Source organism: Carex rostrata, chromosome 23 (assembly GCF_964058835.1).
Source record: "Carex rostrata chromosome 23, lpCarRost1.2, whole genome shotgun sequence".
NCBI classification, from domain to species: domain Eukaryota; kingdom Viridiplantae; phylum Streptophyta; class Magnoliopsida; order Poales; family Cyperaceae; genus Carex; species Carex rostrata.
The window spans coordinates 4,531,540-4,552,580 of NC_135940.1; the positions used below are offsets into that span (position 1 = coordinate 4,531,540).

Genomic DNA, 21,041 nt, shown 5'->3' on the forward strand with positions numbered 1-21,041 from the left:
TGTACTTGTTCTCTAAAAAATACTTAAATGAATTCTATTTTTTAAAAAAATCGTTATTTTGTGCTGCGCCAGTGCATGTGATTTTCTGTGACGATCCCGGACCACAGTAAATAATTAAAGCAAGGCAGCATAGCACATGGTTTTAACTTGTGTTCTCCAATTTTCAAACACCGACACTGAGATAAAAAACTTGATCAAACATTGAATTGAAGGTTCTCTTTGATAATAATTTAGTAGGAACATATTTCTATAACTTATCATTTAATGTGGCCATGAACATGTTCATTGCTATTAATTTAGGCCATGTTGTTTGGTAGTTCAGCCCCCACTCTATTATATATCTTCAATTGTATCTCATTAAATTACCTTAAAGGACGGATTCAAATCGGCTAAGAAAAGGAGCACCCTCCTATTCTTCCATCTGAACCGTTCAAAATCGATTGTACGGCTTCAATTACATCTGATTTGTTTTAATATATTATATTGATATAAAAGAAAAAGTAATTGAAGCTGTTGATCCCTTAAAGGACAACATATATAATCAAATCAATCAGCTATGTACACAGAAAAAAAATACCTTAATTTTTTGAATAAATCCTAATTATTGTTCTATCTGTATGTGTAGAGAACTGAACTGAGAATTATTCATTGTTATGAATTGATTGGTATTTTACTTTTAATGTCTTTTTTACATTAAAAGATGTGTCATTACTAGAAAGCATTTTCATATTTAGGGCCGGAGTCATACTTTCAAACTATGGGGGGTCAAATACGTAATGGGAGTCAATCATATAAAATTTTCATGTTAAAAATGAGAGACAATTTACAATACTTGTGGTATTTTACTCTAAATTATATCAAAAATGATATGTAAATAAAAAATTCAGAAAAATGGAGGTCAATCGACCCCCATTCATATAAGCTCCCTCCATCACTGTTCATACCGTACCCGTTAAAAATTGTCCTTATCTGTACTCTATCCTTACCTGCTATAAATTACCTTATATGTACCCTACCCTTATCCATTAAGGTTGTTAGATAACGATACGATAGTGGATAAATAACGGATAATACTAATATAAAAATTATTTTTATTATTTATTAAATAAAACAATATAACATATATATTCATTTCACACATATATAGTACTTTATCTGAAAAAAAAAATGATCATGCTAAGCGCAAGTAAACCAATTAAAGTACTATTTTCAATGCTTATAAATATATAATGTATATAACTTGTTTTTATAATTACCCGATCGGATAACGGCGTATGAAATAAGTTTTACCCATACTCTTATCCGTTTAGATAACAATAAAAATCTTTATCCGTATCCATACCGGATAAATTTACAAAAAAAAAAAACCTTACCCGTATCCGTCTTATCAGATTCAGTATGAATCCGATAAACAAGTAAGAGGGTGTATTGACACCCCTAGTTATTAAAATGAATTGATTGCATCTACTAAAAGCTCTAGAACTGTAACTAAGTAGGAGGCAGTAACTTATATATTTCTTTGAATAATTTTTATGTCTTGTATTTTCATTTATGATAATTTGGTCTTTATATGTGTCTGATAGCGAAATAGTGATAATATGTGTCCGATAGCAAAATAGTGATAATATGTGTCTGATAGCGAAATAGTGATAAATTTTTTTTAGTAAAAAATGAACATCAAGTTATTTAACTATTTAATTTAAATAAAAAATATATATTTTTTATTTTTGAATTTACGACTTCTCATACGGATAATATTATTTTTGTTACTAGATTAAATGTTAATTCTCAATTGTAATATTTTTTTTTTGTCATTAATTTTTAGTTTGGAGAATTGTTCTTTATGTATAAGTACACCGGATATCGTACGTATGTCATTTTCAAATCACATGGCCCCTCCTATATATGTATATTTATTTTTCAAAATCCCTTTCAAATTTATTGATTGTGTGCATCAGTGCATGAGCAAAGACTAAACGGCCGGTGACATATGAATGAGATTCATGTTAAGGTATTGGAGACTAGTACTAGACTACTAGTAGCTATGACAAGTTGGTAATCTTTATTGGTCAGATTTATATTATTATAATAATATATAATATTGTAAAGATGCATGGGGGACCTCATCTCCTCTGAAAGACTGAAACAAAACAAAACAAAATTAATTTATTGTGAGATTCGCAATCAACGCCTTACAGTGGGGCGCTTGTTTTGTATCTTGTCCTAATTTTATTGTGCGTCTCCGGCATCCTCTGAGATATCTCAACTTTTGCGTGACCGACGTGTACAGTGCCTATTATTTGTGCTTTGAGATTCGTGCAGAATGCATTTGAACGGCTGAGATTTTTCAAAATATGAGATATCTCAGAGGATGCGAATTCCTCCCTCCCTCTTAATTATTATCAATTTATGAATTTTTCTTGACATCGCATATGTAAAAATCAAACACCAAATGAATGTGAGTGACGACTCAGAAGTCAGAACATGTCAAATATGTCAAATATAACGCAAGAAACCAAGTTTGATTTTATCTCAAAAGAAATTAATGTGATCCGTGCGTTGCGTTTGACTTTTTGACTTAACGAAGGGGAGATTTGGAGATGGGCGTGGGAACGAATCTCAAAACAAATTAACGCATCAGATATGCCTCCATTTAATTATGTAATTCTACCTGTCGCTGTGCACTCCTATTTCAATCTCATTCTACATTCATTCATCTATAATTCTACCTGTGACATTTGATTATAATAAAACAAGTCAATAAATTGTATCAGATTTAATGCGCAATGTTATTATCAAATTAAGATATATATTATGTATGCGTGGCACTATTTTCTTGCTATTCCTGCTATATATGCCTTTGTTGCGTATGAAAGATTTTTAATTGAAATTTATTTCAACTGAAATGTTTCAGTTTACATCTGAATTCTATTTTCTCCAAATCAATCTTTATGACCAGTTTCCTTCTATTTCCTTCAAAACCGAAACGTAACTCTTCAAATCAAAATTTATTTTAAGATTTTCTGCGATACTGTATGAAAATAACAAACCAAAATGGGTGCAACACTGAATATCGAGATTTATATTCAGTTTTCAAAATCCAATATCAAACATGGAGTTCAGTTCCTATGATTTTTCTAAATCTTTCTACAATTAAGTTGGTTTTCTATATTTTTAACAAGGTTCTAAATAGCACGCGATAGCAGCACTATAGCGCCGTTATGGCGATTTCAGACTATAAAAGATATGACGCTATCAGCGCTATAGCAGCGCTATATGACCATAGAGCCATTTTTTTAACCATGCCGCTATGACGCGATAAACGCTATTTAAATCTTTGATTTTTAATGTCTCGTGATGATTTAAAAAAAAATCAACGAAATGTGTCAAACGCTGATTAAATTTTGTGATACAAATGCAGATAACACTCTTTCGATTTTCATCAAAAGAGTAGAACTAGGGTGTTTTTAAGTTCATCAAGGCTCAATGAACTCAAGTCTAAAATTCTTTAAATCGGCTTTAAATGACGAATTCGAACTGTTGAAATCCGCATATCTTACGAGCGATGCGTCTACATGTGAAAATTTGAAACATTCAAATTAATTTAATACGAAGTCAAGTGGTCAAAATTAGAAGGTTAATAAATTAATTTTAATGCATTCATTTTTAAAATTTTTTTGACCGCTTGACTTTATACTAAATTTATTTGAATTTTTAAAATTTTCACATGTAGATGCATCACTCATAGGGTATATGGATTTCAACGGTTCAGATTCGTCATTTGAAGCTGATTTGACAAGTTTTAGACTTGAGTTCACGAAAAAGACTTTGTGAACGAACACCCTAGTTCTACTCTTCATTATAATATAATCACACTAGTACAAAAATAACAAATAATCCTCCAAACAACATTGCCATTCTTGTAAATAACACTTTATCAACAATATTATCAAAAAAAAAAAAAATTATGGTTGACTGCAAATGCCGTCAACGGATACATTGATTAAAAATGAAATATATACAAGCTCCCCTGGAGCCAATATTATCAATTCTTCATATATTGTCATCATAATACATATGAATTTGGACATAATGCTATTCTGACACTCTTTTAATAAATATAATATTATTGTATATATATTTTTTTAATAAATTACAAGCCTCTCATATTGTACTGTAGTGTACCGGATTAGGCTAGCGGTTTATCCGGTTATCTACATCCAACACAACACGACACAACCAATTAATTTTAATTAATTAATTACGTCTAAACTAGTAATCAATTTTGTTTCTCTCCTGTAAAATAAAATATAACGACACCGATCACTGTCTTATCGTTGTCTTTGAAGAAGCGACACCGACTTCTTTCTCTCTCTCTTAAAAGCTCTGTTTTGTTGCTAAACGCCTAAACCACGACCACGAGACCCTTTTCTTTTAACATCGTCTCTTTGTTTTGTGTGCTTCTCTCCCCACCTTTTCTCTCCTTCAATCTGTAAAAATTGTTTCTCCTTTCTTTCCCCTTTCCCCATTTCCTTTTGGTTTTTCACCAACCTTCTTTTCTTTTTGGTTGTATATTTATATTTAGCCCAAGGTCGCACTAAGTCCACTTAATTTGTTCTGTTTTTGTTTTTTCAATTTCATATCATACCCTGTTTGTTGGGTTGTTCTTTGTCTCCTTCATTTCTTTCTCTTTTTTTTTCTTTTTCTTTTGACAAACTCTCCTTCGTTGCCTCCTTTGTCATGGGTTTCAGGTGAGAGCACTGCATTGCATTTATTTCTCTGCGTACTTTCCATTTCAGGGGTTGATCAAGGATCATTTTTGTTTGCAAAGGAAAGCAAATCAAGTACAAGAAAAGATGAAAGCTTTGAGCGGTTTAGGCATAGGTCTTGCAGTTGTATCAAGTCTCCTTTTTTTAGCTCTGGTAGCTCAGCTCTATTACATTTTTTGGTGGAAAAAGAGATGCAATTCAAACCCAAATTTCACCTCCAAAAACTTAAACTTGCTCTCAATGCTCTGTTACAGAACCCCGATTGATTCACCACCAACCCAACATGCTGCAATACCACTTACATGCAACCCCGCGGACGACCACCTACCGCTCCACCTCTCCTCGAAAGATAAAGATTCTCTCCTCAAGGCCTCCATCAATGGAGAAGAGGCCATTGATGCTGAGCTGATGCGGCTACACAGCTTGTCAGGTCCACCAAGGTTTCTCTTTACCATAAAAGAGGAAACCAGGGAAGACTTGGAGTCGGACGACGGGCGGTCGAGAGGTGGAAGGAGCCGAAAGGGTTCGCGGGGAAGGAGCCTTGGAGATCTCATGCATTGCGCCGAGTCGCCATTTCTGACGCCTCTGTCTTCTCCGCCATTACTCGGCATCGGTGCACAGAGTTTGATGAATCTTGATTCGTTGAAGAAGCTCGGTTTCAATCCCTTGTTCGAATCGTGTTCGACTCCGCCACCCAAATTCAAGTTCTTGAAAGAGGCAGAGGAGAAGCATCAGAGGAGGATCAGTTTACTGGACGGATCCAGGGAAGAAGGAAATGGAGAGGGAGAGAAAAAGAGTGGGGACAGAGAGAGGAGACAGGTCACAGTCACGCCTTTGCCTTCTTCCCTTTCTTCTAATAAAACAGACAAATAGTAATTAATGAGCAGAGAAATTAGGAAGATTAATTGACATGTTCTTGTTCAATTAAAATTGATTTGCTGCATCAATTGAATTGAATTGAACGGTCAAAGGCACAATCTGATCTTTCATGGCGCGATCAGATTGGGGGAAGGTTGTTCATAGAAGAAGATAAGATTGTGATTTGTGAATTGAAATGCAAAATCAGAATCTTTTTCTTTTAGATGTATGAATTATTTTTGCTGTTATTTTTTTGTAAATTCCAATTGAAATTGAAAATGTGGTAGAAAGAAGGCCAGAAAGAGAGATGTTCAGTTCAGACTTTGAGAGAAGGGGAGCTGTAAATATTATTTATATCCAATATTTGTTGAGGTGACATTCACTGTTCAATTATCTCTCAGAATTTTCAGGATATTTGTGGGAATTATTCATTTGTTTTCCTGTTATGACATTGTTTGATTTGACATATTGGTTTCTGGTTTAATTGAATTACGCCTTCACATATAAATTAGAATAATTATATTATTTTTCTCACTCTTGTCCTCCCATTTATCTTCCAACTCTCTCTTCAAATTAACTTCCTTAACTGTTTTTTATTTCCCCATTAATTTCACTAAAAATTTCTATTTATCTCCGCATTAATGACTGTACTTTAATAACAATCTCCGCATTAATTATACTATTTTTTTAATAATAATCATCGCATTAATTATACTGTCATCTAATAACAATCCCCACATTAATTATACTGTCCTTAAATAACAATCTCTACTAACAATTATTTATCTATTTATTGATGTTCAAGAAAGTATTTACCATTGTTCTGAGAAATATTTATCATTATGTCTCAGAAGTATATATCATTGTCCCTGACATGATAATACTTTAATTTGATTAAACATTATTTATTGACAAGTTCAAGAACAAAGTTCAAGAAAATATTTATTATTGTTTTGATAAGTATTTATCATTATATCTGAGAAATATTTATCATTGTTTTTGACGTACATATGTTTTACTGAAAATTACAATTATGTCTGAGAAATATTTTCCATGTAACATAAAGTATTTATCATTGCTTCTGAGAAGTATTTATCGTTGTCTTTGACATATATATATTTTACTGAAAATTGTAATTTAAAGTTGATAAAAATTGATAACAACCAATTATTAAAAAAAATAACGTTATATGGTTTAAATTATTTATATGAAAAATATACATTAAACTTCCGTTGGATGAGAGATTGTTTATTTAATGGTCCCCAGTTGTGCGGGAACGATTCAAAAAAAAAAAAAATTGTGCGGGGACTGTTAGTTTGTAATAATCTAGAAGTCAATAATACGATAATTTATCATAAAGCTTTGTTCATGAATTGGATGATTAATATCATTTTGTTGCCTTGAGTATTATTGAATTTATGGATCATTTCGAGTTCATGACTGAAATTGTGAAACTCCATAATATAGATGATATATACTCTTAATCTTAAAAGGTCACTAACCAAGGTAATTAGCAGGAACACTAATTACCACTATAAGGTTAGTATGTGGATTGAAAGATGGTTAAATTTTACAAACCATTTGACACGAGATGTCATTTTAATCACATAGATACATGTTCTAGGAACATGGTATTTGACAGACCCCGAATGAAAACATTAAATAGAATTGTGTTCGTGTCATTTATGTTTTTCATTCAGTGTCACGTTCTAAAGTATGAGGTATTTATCGTTTCCACTAAGAAATATATATGTGTGAGTGTTATCTAACACTGTCCGTAAAAAGCAGTCATAACGGTAGCATTTCGATATATATAGCTTAGCTGAGGAAGTGATAGTCTGCCAATAATACTACTTGTCCCTCGTATCTCTATACGAGTTATAGCATCACTGGGCCCCTTGATAGAGTAAGATTATCAGCGCGCGGTATGATTACAAGAGTAATCATATTTGATAATATGCTCAAGATCAAGAAAAGATTCAGTTAGCAAGGATGACACACATCTACCTTGAAACTAATCTGATAGCTATGAGACAGAAGAACAGACACAAGTAAATTGTTTACTGGATCGTGATATTGTACAGTACAGCATCATCTGTGTAATTGGATGGTCATGATGTGTTGTCAGATGCCGCTCATGATTATAGAAGTTAAAATGGTTTTAACTCTGTTTACCAACATAACACAGATCCTATTGGGTCACACCATATAGGAGTTAATCGGAGAATCTTATTTTGATTGATTATAAATTGGTTATGATCAATGATAAGATGGTTATAATTAATTATACGTGTTATAATTAAATTATAAATGTTATGTAAAAATAACAAGCAAAAATATTGGTTAATTTATAAACGTGTGTGACACGTTATATAAAAGTTGACCGGTTAATTTATAAATGTGCAGGACACATTGTATAAATTATCGAAACAACAACCGCAAGAAAAATATATATAATTATTCAGAATAATTATACGAATATTATTTGTGTTCGGGCCGAGGGCATTCGAGTCTTTTCAGATTCGACCTTATCCGCATGACACGTCATCGATCCTATCCAGATGACATGTCATCGATACCGAAACAAATAACCGAAAGAAAAATATATATATATAATTGTTTAGAATAATTATACGAATATTATTTGTGTTCGGGCCGAGGGCATTCGAGTCTTTTCAGATTCGACCTTATCCGCATGACACGTCATCGATCCTATCCAGATGACACGTCATCGATACCGAAACAAATAACCGAAAGAAAAATATATATATAATTGTTCAGAATAATTATACGAATATTATTTGTGTTCGGGCCGAGGGCATTCGGGTCTTTTCAGATTCGAGCTTATCCGCATGACACGTCATTGATCCTATCCAGATGACATGTCATCAATCCTATCCACAAGGGCAAAATGGTCATTTCACACCTATGCCACCTTGCATGTGTAGAAGCATGGAGAAGGATGTGGAAGGGTGTGGAAGGGGTATTTTGGTCATTTCACATATAAAAGGATGAGGTGTCAATGGCATATCTTGTAAATAGGCCAAACTTGGAGGGCATTTTGGTCTTTTGCAACCGAATCTAAACACTATAAATAGGGGTGGAGGGGTAGAGAGAGAAAGATATATTCACATATATACATATGCATATTCACATATATACATATATATATTCACATATATACATATGCACATTCACATGTATCTTTTCGTGCAGAAACGAATCGGTATTTTCTCTCTTTCTCGGTTTCTCTCCCAAATAGTGTTTCGGTTGAGAAAAGAAAGTTATACGTAGTTGACGTATAATCTTGCGGGTTGTTGTGGAGAATATTTACGGGATCGATGAATAGTGTTTTACCGAATTTCGCGGTATGTCAGTTTTGCATATTGATGAAACTGAGCAACCGAAAATTCGTGTTTACGGGTTTTCGTCTTATTCTCGTGAATAGTGTTTTTGCATAATTCCGCGGTTTACGGTATTTCTGGCAGAAGAAATAAACCGCTCTCCGGTTAGTCCTGGTGGATAACCGATAGAGGTATCACACGTGTGATACTCCGAGTCGACTCCTTCCCTGGTGAGGCTCTACTCGCTCGGTCTGCATTCCAACTGTGATTTGGAAACAAGGTATAAATATGTTATATTAATCTATTTAATTTGTAAGTAGATTAAAGTTTTAGAAATCAATCATGGAGTAGATCTGTAAAAAGGATTAAAAGGGTCATTGCAATGAAAGACTTCAGAAGGAACTCTGCTTTGGTCTTTCCGGCATATCCCTTTTAATTCACGGCTTGAGTTAGAAGTAAAAATTTTTGTTTTACGTTCTTTCCGCAGCTTAAGCCTAAAAGGGTTTTGGTTACCGCGAAACCCTAAAAGTGGTATCCGAAAACCCTACAGGGACAATTGATGGATTGATTTATTATTTCATAAATAGAAATTATTGCATAGGGATTAATACTTTGATGCTTCAAGTTAAATACTAACAGTTTATGAAACACTTATTAATGACTGAGCGGTCCCTCCATGATTTTTTTGACAGTTTGTGTGGAGTTTTTTGTGGCGATAAAGCTGCGGGGATTGTTATCAGAATCCTATAAATTAATGGTTGTAGTCTGTATAACATATATATATCTTATCCTGCAATATATAATAACTGGCAATGCTCAACTTTAAATATGAAAGAGAAATAAAAGGAACAATTATAGATGGTAGTTTTGCAAGAGGCAAATTCTTTGGTCACATCGTTAAATGTCAAATTACATGTGTGAAATTTATATATGGAATATGCTAGCATGCTACGCATAACATAGAGGGCCTCCATGCAACGGCTCAATATTTGATTTTTCAAAATCTTAACGGTCGATCCGAACCGTTCATCTTGTTCTCCATATTAATATGTGTTTGGAGACCAAATTTTATATTTTTTGAAATTTTTTTACTATTTTTTTTAGATTTATTGAAAATCGCTATTTTCAGCAAATCTGGACCATAACAAAAATAGTGATTTTCAATAAATCTAAAAAAATAGTAAAAAAATTTCAAAAAAATGTAAAATATGGTCTCCAAACCGATATTAATATGGAGAACAAGATGAACAGTTCGGATCGACCGTTAGGATTTTGAAAAATCAAATATTGAGCCGTTGCATGGCTATGCTATGCATAGCATGCTAGCATATTCCTTTATATATAATGGATACTTGATACACACACACACACACACACACACATATATAGAGTTAGGCTGGGGTGCTATGGATAGCATAGTGGCCTCTATGCTACGGCTCAATATTCGAGTTTTCAAAATCCAAACGGTCGATCCGAACCGTTCATCTTATTCTCCATATTAATGTCTGCTTGGAGACCAAATTTTATAATTTTCTGAATTGTTTTACTATTTATTAAGCCGCTTTGAAAATCGCTAATCCAACGGTTTTACTGTTTTGTGCAGCCACCGTTGGATCAACAATTTTGTAAAATACTTAATAAATAGTAAAAAAATTCATAAAAATGTAAAATTTGGTCTCCAAGCAGATATTAATATGGAGAATAAGATGAACGGTTCGGATCGACCGTTTGGATTTTGAAAACTCGAATATTGAGCCGTAGCATAGAGGCCACTATGCTATCCATAGCACCCCAGCCTAACTCCATATATATATATATATATATATATATATATAGAGTAGAACTAGGGTATTCTTAAGCTCACCAAAGTTTTGGTGAGCTTAACTCTAAAACTCATTAAATCGATTTCAAATGACGAATTCAAACCGGTGAAACCCGCCTACCTTACATGCGATGCATGTACATGTGAAATTTTTAAACATTCGAATTAATTTAGTATAAAGTCAATTGGTCAAAAAACGTTCAAAAATGAATGCACTAAAATTAATTTATTAACCTTCTAATTTTGACCGCTTGACTTTATACTAAATTAATTTGAATGTTTACAAATTTCACATGTAGATGCATCGCACGTAAGGTAGGCGGGTTTCAACGGTTCAGATTCGTCATTTGTAATCGATTTAATGAGTTTTAGAGTTAAGCTCACCAAAACTTTGGTGAGCTTAAGAGCACCCTAGTTCTACTATATATATATATATATATATATATATAAAGAATGATTTGCACTCTGATTTATGACTGTTCAACAGTGACTGAGGTTGTAATTATTCCAATACAATCTGGAATCCATTGCTTTGTAAAAAAAGTGATTAGATTTAATAATTTAATACCTTGGCTTCTATGATCTATCCTCCTTTTTCTATCACACTATCATCATTTTCCTTCCTTTATTCGATGTCAATGATACGCATATCCAAAGCAAAGCATGCATCCTAATTATTACTTCCATGATTCCATCAATACACATTTCCATCAATATAAATTGTTCTATATTTTTATGTGTGTGTGTATATATATATATATAGAGTTAGACTGGGTGCTATGGATAGCATAGTGGCCTCTATGCTACGGCTCAATATTCGAGCTTTCAAAATCCAAACGGTCGATTCGAACCGTTCATTTTATTCTCCATATTAATATCTGCTTGGAGACCAAATTTTACATTTTTCTGAATTTTTTACTATTTATTAAGTATTTTACAAAATTATTGATCCAACGGTGGCTGCACAAAACAGTAAAACCGTTGGATTAGCGATTTTCAAAGTGGCTTAATAAATAGTAAAAAAATTCAGAAAATTATAAAATTTGGTCTCCAAGCAGATATTAATATGGAGAATAAGATGAACGGTTCGGATCGACCGTTTGGATTTTGGAAACTCGAATATTGAGCCATAGCATAGAGGCCACTATGCTATCCATAGCACCCCAGCCTAACTCTATTTATATATATATATATATATGAGGAGAGATTCACTTGCATTTTTTTCTTATGAGATTAAGAAGTTTAACATGATGGATATATTAAAATGTTTAAATAGTTGATTCAAACCGTTCAACATGATAGATATATTAAAATGTGTTTGCAAATCAAATTTTACATTTTTTTTTACCATTTATTAATATGGATAAAAGATTCAATAGTCTAAAAACAACGATTTTGTAAAATACTTAATAAATAGTAAAAAATTCAAAAAAAAAACAAAAAAATTTGATCTGCAAATACATTTTAATCTATCCATCATGTTGAACTGTTTGGACTTCTAAAACTTTGAAAATATAGAGTGTAATTCGGTGTTATCAAAAAAGCGTGTAAGTGGATCCCTCATATATATATATATATAGGTTGTGGCTAATTTGCTGCCGGCAGCATTTCTGCCGGTGGTGCTGCCACTGTTTTTTCTATTTTTTGATGTTCAAACGACAAATCCAAACCGTTAGATGTTTAATCTATATTATAATCTACTTGGAGACCAAATTTTATATTTTTTGGAATTTTTTTACTATATATTAAGCTGGTTTGAAAACCGCTGATTTCAATGCTGCAGAAATTTACTGAAATCAGCGGTTTTCAAACCAGCTTAATATATAGTAAAAAAATTCCAAAAAATGTAAAATTTGGTCTCCAAGTAGATTATAATATATATTAAACATCTAACGGTTTGGATTTGTTGTTTGGACATCACACGGCTAAATATAGCCCCGGCAGCACCTCTGCCGAAATGCTGCCAGCAGCAATTTAGACAGACCCTATATATATATATAGGTTGACTAATATCAAATCGATTGTTCTTGAGGTTCTGTTCAACCAAGTCGTTTTTTATTTTTCAAATTAACTCCAAAAAGTCAACCCAAACCATTAGATGTGATCTCTATATTAAAATGTGCTTGAATACCAAATTTTACATTTTTTCTGAATTTTTTTAACGGTGACTTAACAAAACAGTAAAACTAGAAGCCACTGTTGGATCAACGATTTTTAAAGTGGCTTAATAAATAATAAAAAAAATTAAAAAAAATGTAAAATTCGGTCTCCAAGTACATTTTAATATAGAGATCACATCTAACGGTTTGAATCAATTTTTTGAACTTTGAAAATTTAAAAACAATTTAGTTATATGGGACCTCAGAAACAATCGATTTGATATTAACTAATCCCTCTCTCTATAAATATAGCGCGTATTAATTAATTGATTAATTTGAGATGGAAGGTAGCTAGCTCTCTCTTAAACAGAAAAGCAGACAGAGGTTGCACGTAGTTGTCAGCTTCAAATTTGGTTACCTATTTCGGTGTTATATTTATTATTTCGTTCAAAGTTCTCTTATTTCATGATTATCTTTCCAATTTAATATTCTCCTAGTTGCCCGAAATTATAATAAAACATAAATCACTTGTGCTCTTCTTATCCTTAACTGGTTTGGTTGGTGACCAAATAAATTGTATCTTAGACCAAAATTAATATACACGACATTTACAAATATTTTTTACAGCAGTGATCAATAATATAACAATAATAGTGCATGCGTTGATTGGAAAATAATTGTATGCTATAATAATATACAACATAGTAGATCATCATATATTTGCTTTCTCACTGTAGTGACAAACAAAAAGTTCGGATTCGGTTCGACGAGTTCAAAAATTCGTGATTCGATTATAATTCAGATAATTCGGGAATGATTCGGTACAATAAGTAAGCCAAAAAAAAATTTCCCCAAAAAAAATTGGCGTTTTTTTGTGCGTTTTTTTCGCGAATAATACGTGACTTGCGTTTTATTCGCGAATAAAACATATTATACGTTTTTTTTGTGTTTTATTTAGAATTCAGTTCGAAAATGTCAAAAAAATATTTTATACACAAATTAAATGTGTATAAAACGCGAATCATACCACTATGTTTCTCACAAGAAGAAAAGATATCACCGAAGACTAGGTGATCAATAAAACAAACACCCCTAAAAAATTAGAAGCGTACAAGGAAGAGTTGAAGTATCTTCTTAACAAGCATAACTAAACTGATCGAAAAATATGATTAATTGTCTTTGTTGTTTACTTAAATAAATAATTAATTATATGTACCGTGCATGATGCATAGATGTGTTGGGTCCATGCAAATGCAATGCAAGGGCCTATATATATAGATATTTTTGTTAATTGAAACACACATGCACAAACCTTGTTTTAATCTTCACACCAAAGTTTTGCTAGCTTGATAATTATAGCTAATTATATCAACATCAAACCCACCATTTTTATATATCTATTCATACTCTCGTCAAATTTCAAACAGTTAAACGTGTTCTCTATATAAAAATATATTTGCAGATCAAATTTTACGTTATTAGAAACTTTTTTGTTATTATTTAGATACGTAGAAAATTACTTCTTTTGGATGGTCTAGAATTTTCTACCTATCTAAAAAATTCTAAAAAAATAAAAAAAATATATAAAATTTAATTTTCAAGTATATTTTTATATAAAAATTATATTGAATAGTTCAGATTGGCTGTTTGAACCTTAGAAACTAAAATATGTATTCATAGTACAGACGCTGTGTAATATGCATATTACTATAGCCTCGCTCTATGCTCATCAGGTCTGTTTAAGAAAACCAACTTTGTGGATTTGAGCTTCAGATTTGAAGGCTCTAGCATCCATTTATTCCAAAGATAAAAAGAAGCACCCAAATTGGTAGGCTTAAATAATATGGCCCAGAAAAGAACAAAGAATATGGCCTAGTAAATGACATCAATTATATTGGGCCCATTGAAAATCTATAAATATGAAATGGTATGATCTGGCCCAAGGTAAAAAGGATCCATTACACAGAATAATATGTATTTCGATACGTAAATTTGGGCTTCTTGTTTCTTTCTTTTTTTGTACTGGCAGAAATTTGGTATTGCTTAAAGTGTAGTTCAACCATATTCTACAAGGCTAATTGTTTATAGCTTTTTGTTCACCATTTGTCCATAGCTTTGACTTGCGCGAATGCTGTAAAATTACTTCTACATGCTGTATAATTATACACTATATCACATAAAATATATCAGTTAATCACAAAACATCCAGCAACTATTTGAAGTGGTCCCATGATAATTAGAAAAAGATTACAACTTGCACAACATGACAAAATAAATGTACTTTCAAACTGTACTTTCGAAAATTACAGTTATAGGAAGTTATTGGCAATTAGAGTTAGTTATTAGCGGTTATTGGCAGTTAGAGTTAATTATTAGCATCTGCACTGGGTTGAATCTTGTATACAGTAAAATTTTCAATTGAATCTTGTATACTATAAAATTGAATCTTCAACACAGTAAAATTTACAATTGAATCTTGTATACTGTAAAATTGAATCTTGTATACAGTAAAATTTTTAATTGAATCTTGTATACTGTAAAAATTAAATCTTGTATACAGTAGAATTTTCAATTATATCTTGTATACTGTAAAATATATACTGTAAAATTGAATCTTGTATACTGTAAAATTTTCAAATAATATTGTAAATTTTCAATTGAATCTTGTATACTGTAAAATTTCACATAATGCTATAAATTTTTAATTGAATCTTGTATACTGTAAAATTTCTAAAACTAAACCATAAAATAATACCATCTATACTGTAAGATAAAATGTAACAAATGCTACATTTCAGTTTAAACTACAACCTACAAAGAATCATGTATACTGTAAAATTGCAAAATATAAACCATAAAATAATACCATGTATACTCTAAAATTGCTAAATCTATACATACATCCATCATCACACAAAAAATCTGTTCACCACAAAACAACATATGTTCACCACAAACAACATCTGTTCAACACAAGATAAAAATATTCACCACAACATTCAGAATAGCATAATAGCAACAAAAAAACTATGGACAAATAACTTTTACATTACAAAACCTCTTCTGTTCATTGTTCGGATGAGTAAGAAGCCTTTCTATCATCTTTTTTCTCCAGATTTTCATAAGATGAATACTGTAAAATTACAAGATAAATACTGTAAAATTAACAAATCATCTCTTTCTTCCAGATTTCCACAAGATGAATACTGTAAAATTAACAAAGCAATATTGTAAAATTAACAGATCAATACTCCATATCGCATCTCTATCATCTATTTCCTCCAGATTTCCATAAGATGAATACTGTAAAATGACAAGATGAATACTGTAAAATTAACGGGGCAATACAGTAAAATTAACAGATCAATACTCCATATCGCCTCTCTATTATCTATTTCCTTCAGATTTCATTTGAAATGCTAGATCAGTTACTGCATACAATGAAAACAACAAATTCAACAGAAATAATTTGCTAGATTTGAATTTTGCCGTGCTCTTCAACAAAAACAGCTTCTATTCGATCGCGCTCCACGATTGAAGGTTTCATTGCGATCATGTACAAAAAACGAGATCGAGTCAGTAATCTCAATTAAAATCGACATTGCAAAGGAAAAATGAATCAGAGAAGGTAAATACAAAAAAAAATTACAATTTCGTTGCTTATTAGTTTGACTGGTGTACCTCTTCTGTGTCGTGCCACAGCAGCAGCTAATCCACGATGATCTTTTGTTTCACTATTCTGATTCTGATCTGACCGAGCATCTTGCCTTGTCAGAAGTGTCGGTTAAAGAAGCGAAAGAGAAGGGAATCTTTGATCAAAACCAAACATGGAGGAAAAAGGTGCGAGATTTGTGTCTCAGATATGATTGGTAGAGATCTGGCGGAGGTAGGGGTTACGGCGTCTGAGACCTCAAATCCGTCTTGAAATCTCGTATGATCTCTCTGTCAAGCCTACGAAATGGCAGCGATCAGAAGCTCGGTGCTATCTCTCTCGAGATCAATCTCCGATCGAATTCAAAGAGAAGAGACCGATCTGATTCAAAGAGAAGAGAAGATGAGGCGATTAGTTTTGAGAATTCTAATTTGGGGGATCGGGTGTTTAAATAGGCCGTTAGAAAGTGGATAGCGGGGAGACAATTGAAGACAGTTAAACCGGAAATTGATAGTGCAGTGGACAGAAACCTTTTCTCATTCTACAATATCTCACTTTCTATGGTTCTTAACGTTATACTTACCATATTCTAATTTGGCAATAATTAATGCTTAATTTTCCCTTTAATTAGTCATATAGAAATTCAGTGAATCAGTATAATTGAGAGGCCAGATGGCAGAACATGCAGACCGACCGACGAATAATTTACTTAAGAACCAAAACAACAATGGCGACAACGGCAGTAGTAACAATAAAATCTTGATATATCTTAGCAAATAATCTATAACATTAATAATAGCAATCCATAAAATTAATGAGATAGAGAATTAGATATAGAGAGGGGGTGGGTAAAAGGGGCTGGGGCTGGTCAACAGGTCCCATGAAAAAGGAGCAATTAGCAGCATCACCTTCTTTTTCTTTTTTGTTTTATACACACATATATATATATATATATATGTTGTGTTATAGATGTACATAAATATAAAAAGAAAAGAAGAGAAAAGAAAAGAGAGGTTGTGTACTGAATACTGCTCCATGGTTCTTTCTTTAGCATGTCATCTCAATCACTGTTAGGGTTTCCACATGCCTCTCTATCAACTTTTCTTTTCTTTTTCCATTTCTCTTCTGAAACTGTTCTCTCAGCATCACTCTCAGAATCTTAAAGCCTAAAGCAAGATACCCCCCACCCCTTCTTTCTCTCTCTCTTCCCTTCTCTTTCTCTCTCATTATAGATATCTCTTCTGGTCTCTGAGAAAGAAGCCATATATAGTGTGCTCTCTCCTCTCCTTCTCTCTCTAGCTTATCCTTCTCTGGATCTACTCAGAGCATAGCAATATACCTTGTCACAATTCACCAAAAAAATATAGTCATTCGCAAGCAAAATTCTTCAAAATGGTTTTTACTTCAATTCCAGTTTATGCAGAGCCACAGAACTGGAATCAGGTATATATATGTATAAACATCTTCTCTTCTACATCTCTTACACCTTTTCTATCACATCAATTTTTCCAATTATCTATATTTTAAGAGGAACATATATATGTACATGAGTACATCTTGCTCTTTTCTGAAAGGAAGCAAAACTTAGGAACTTAACACAGCATTTTTTTTTTTAATTGTTGAGATTAATTAAGACAACATACTCTTTCATTTCTTAGGATTTTCCTTAGCACCAATACCCTGCCAAATTTCTATTCTTTTTTTCTTTATGATTCCTTGGCAGAGGCACCCTTCTCTCTCTCTAGCTCCTTTTTCATAGTAGTGCTTTTACTTTCTTCCTGAAATATGCTTACAAAAAAACACTTAAACAATTTCTTAACCTTGTTTATCTCCACCTTTGTAATTATATATGTTCTAACAAACTTCAATTTTGATACCTAGTTTGAATATACCCTTGTACGTATTCTCTTCCTTAATTTTATATTAATTAATTTCCACTAATCCATCTTCTGTCTTCTCTTTTTATAATTAAACAAACAGCAGCAAACCTCGGATACACCCACAAGTGTCTCCAAGACGGGCTCCACCAACCGGCCATCTTCAATGACAGAACAGGCTCGCATGGCCAAGGTGCCACCACCAGATCCGACACTTCCATGCCCTCGGTGCGAATCCACCAACACCAAGTTTTGTTACTATAACAACTATTCGCTCACTCAGCCTCGCCACTTCTGCAAGACATGTCGCCGGTACTGGACTCGTGGCGGGGCTCTCCGCAATGTACCAGTGGGTGGTGGGTTACGCCGCAACAAGCGTAGCAAGTCGTCTTCTTCCAAATCATCCTCTTCATCTGCCACATCAGCTGGTGTGAATCGCCAGGTTGCTACCGGCAACGGTACTGCAAGCTCCAGCGGCACTGCTATTGCAAATCATAATGCTACACATCTTCCCTTCATTAGTCCCTTGCACCAGATGTCACACGATTATGGCAACGCAAGCTTGCCGAATTTAGGGTTAGGGTTTGTGAACATGCAACACATCGACTCCTTGGAGTATCAAGTGGAGAATAATAATAATAATAACGGGTTGAGTATTGGACTGGAACCATGGAGAATTCCAAATCCACAGGCACATAGCCTACCTTTCTTGCCTGGAATGTACTCTTTGGAGGGTGAAGGTATAATGAAATTATCGGCTCCAGGTCTCATCACACAATTCGCTTCAGTAAAAATGGAAGACAGTAACAACATGCCTAGTTTGAATTTGCCGCGTGCCTTCTTGGATAATCCAGGAAATGACATCTATTGCGGTGGTGGAGGTACCGGTTTTAGTACAAGTTGTGAAGGTAATGTTGGATGGACAATGGATCTTGCTGGATTCAATTCTGCATCTATTCAAAGCAATATAATGTGAGTTATAGTTTAATATATGTAGTGCTAGGTCGAAGGTTTAGGGGTTGAAATTTATATTATGTGTGCTTCTTTTTATATCTTTTCCTTTAGTATGATATAATTAACAGGAGTGTGCTCTCTTCTCTTCTTTTCTTTTTATTTCTTTCTTCTTTTAACTGTACTAGACAAAGAAGGAATGTTTATCAATGGAGAAGGTTAGGTTTCTTTTTGTTGCTTGTTATAATATGAAGAACAATTTAATGGATTATGCCTGATTTGTTGTTTAGCAATTGAAAGAAGTTTTAATTTGACGAAGATCTTGTGTAAATCATAACATATATGTAGTATCATATTTCTTTTGTTAGATTGGTTAATACTTTCTATTTTTCTTCTTCCGGAGTTCTATGGAGTCGGTCAATTGTTAATGTGGTATGATTGTTGAAGAAGGTATATGAAATGTTACTTACCGATATGATGCATGCATGAATGATAAGGTAATTACATTAATAGCCTGATGATATCATGGAGAATCAGCCAATTATATCATGATATTTTCAGATGACTAACAATTAATATGATGGAATTACATAATTAGCCAATTATATCATTTGCTTCTGAAGAACTAACAATTAATATATGAAGTTCTCTCTTTCAAAGCCATATATGGCAGCCACTATTTATTTTTCGTTTTCAAAACATATGATTTTGTATGTACCTACATTACATCTATTTCCCTAGAAAAAAATATTAATTTCCATGTAAGCATAATCCTTGCATAAAATCACAATAATACGATAAACGCTTGAGCCGGCTCTGACATCTAATTAATTAATCCTGCAACCCTCTCAATATATTTCTTACTGCTTAAAATCTCTAAAATACATTTGCAGTTTGTTTGTAAATTAAAGCTCGGTTACTCGAATCTACGTACGTACACTGAATATTCCTTTTTTTTCCATCTTCTTGGTAGTTTCTTTTGATTTATAATTTGGTCGGCAACATGGCCGAGGAAATAGTAGAGGCCGGCCAGTACACGTCTGTCTGGCTAACAATTATTCATCACTAAAGATTATTTTTCACTTTAAGTCTCATTCACACCAACTAATTGTGCACTAATTGTGTACTCGAGGAGACCCGTCTTTCTTTTATCTTCTTTCGGAAAGAAGCCATCACCACCTTACTATTTCATGTAATTAAATTCTATGTGTATATCTAGAACACAAGTCAAGATCAAGCTGATATATGCTTTCATTGATGTCTGTCATATTGCTAATTTCCATACTCGGTTTGTTGTTCTTTCTGCAAATTTTATGATACCTTTCTTTTACATAGAACTTCTAGAGTGATTCTTTTGCACAATTTCACATATCCAACATACTTTATATATATGAGACAACAAGAAATTAAAGTAGAAGAACAGCAACAAATGAAATAATTAATAACTTTTTTAAGTAGAAAAACAGCGCCAACACATGCCACCTCCCCAACAAAGTATGTTAATTTATATATAAATTATACAACATATTACAGCTTTAACAGCAAGTTGAAATATATATATATCAATATTACTGGGTCTTCAATGTTGTTTTAATGCCATATCTAGAACAACATCAAGTCCAACAATAAAGTAAAGACTGCGAACCTCTACATGAAATTCATTGCACTG

General features: G+C 32.8%; 2 protein-coding genes across 3 annotated transcripts; both read left to right on the top strand.

Moving 5' to 3' along the window:
- Nucleotides 1-4,388: 4,388 nt before the first annotated feature.
- On the top strand, nt 4,389-5,981 carry LOC144575222 (uncharacterized). The gene has a single exon (XM_078325330.1). The coding sequence runs from the start codon at nt 4,857-4,859 to the stop codon at nt 5,640-5,642; it is 786 nt and encodes a 261-aa protein (XP_078181456.1). The 5' UTR covers nt 4,389-4,856; the 3' UTR covers nt 5,643-5,981.
- Nucleotides 5,982-17,730: 11,749 nt separating this feature from the next.
- LOC144575141 (dof zinc finger protein DOF3.6-like) lies at nt 17,731-19,703 on the top strand. Of its 2 annotated transcripts, none has more exons than XM_078325260.1 (2): nt 17,731-17,987; nt 18,525-19,703. In XM_078325260.1, the coding sequence occupies exons 1-2, from the start codon at nt 17,937-17,939 to the stop codon at nt 19,395-19,397; spliced, it is 924 nt and encodes a 307-aa protein (XP_078181386.1). In that variant the 5' UTR covers nt 17,731-17,936; the 3' UTR covers nt 19,398-19,703. The 2 variants fall into 2 exon arrangements, with proteins under 2 accessions (XP_078181386.1, XP_078181387.1); XM_078325261.1 differs by having other exon boundaries at nt 17,799-17,987; nt 18,528-19,703.
- The last annotated feature ends 1,338 nt before the right edge of the window (nt 19,704-21,041 follow it).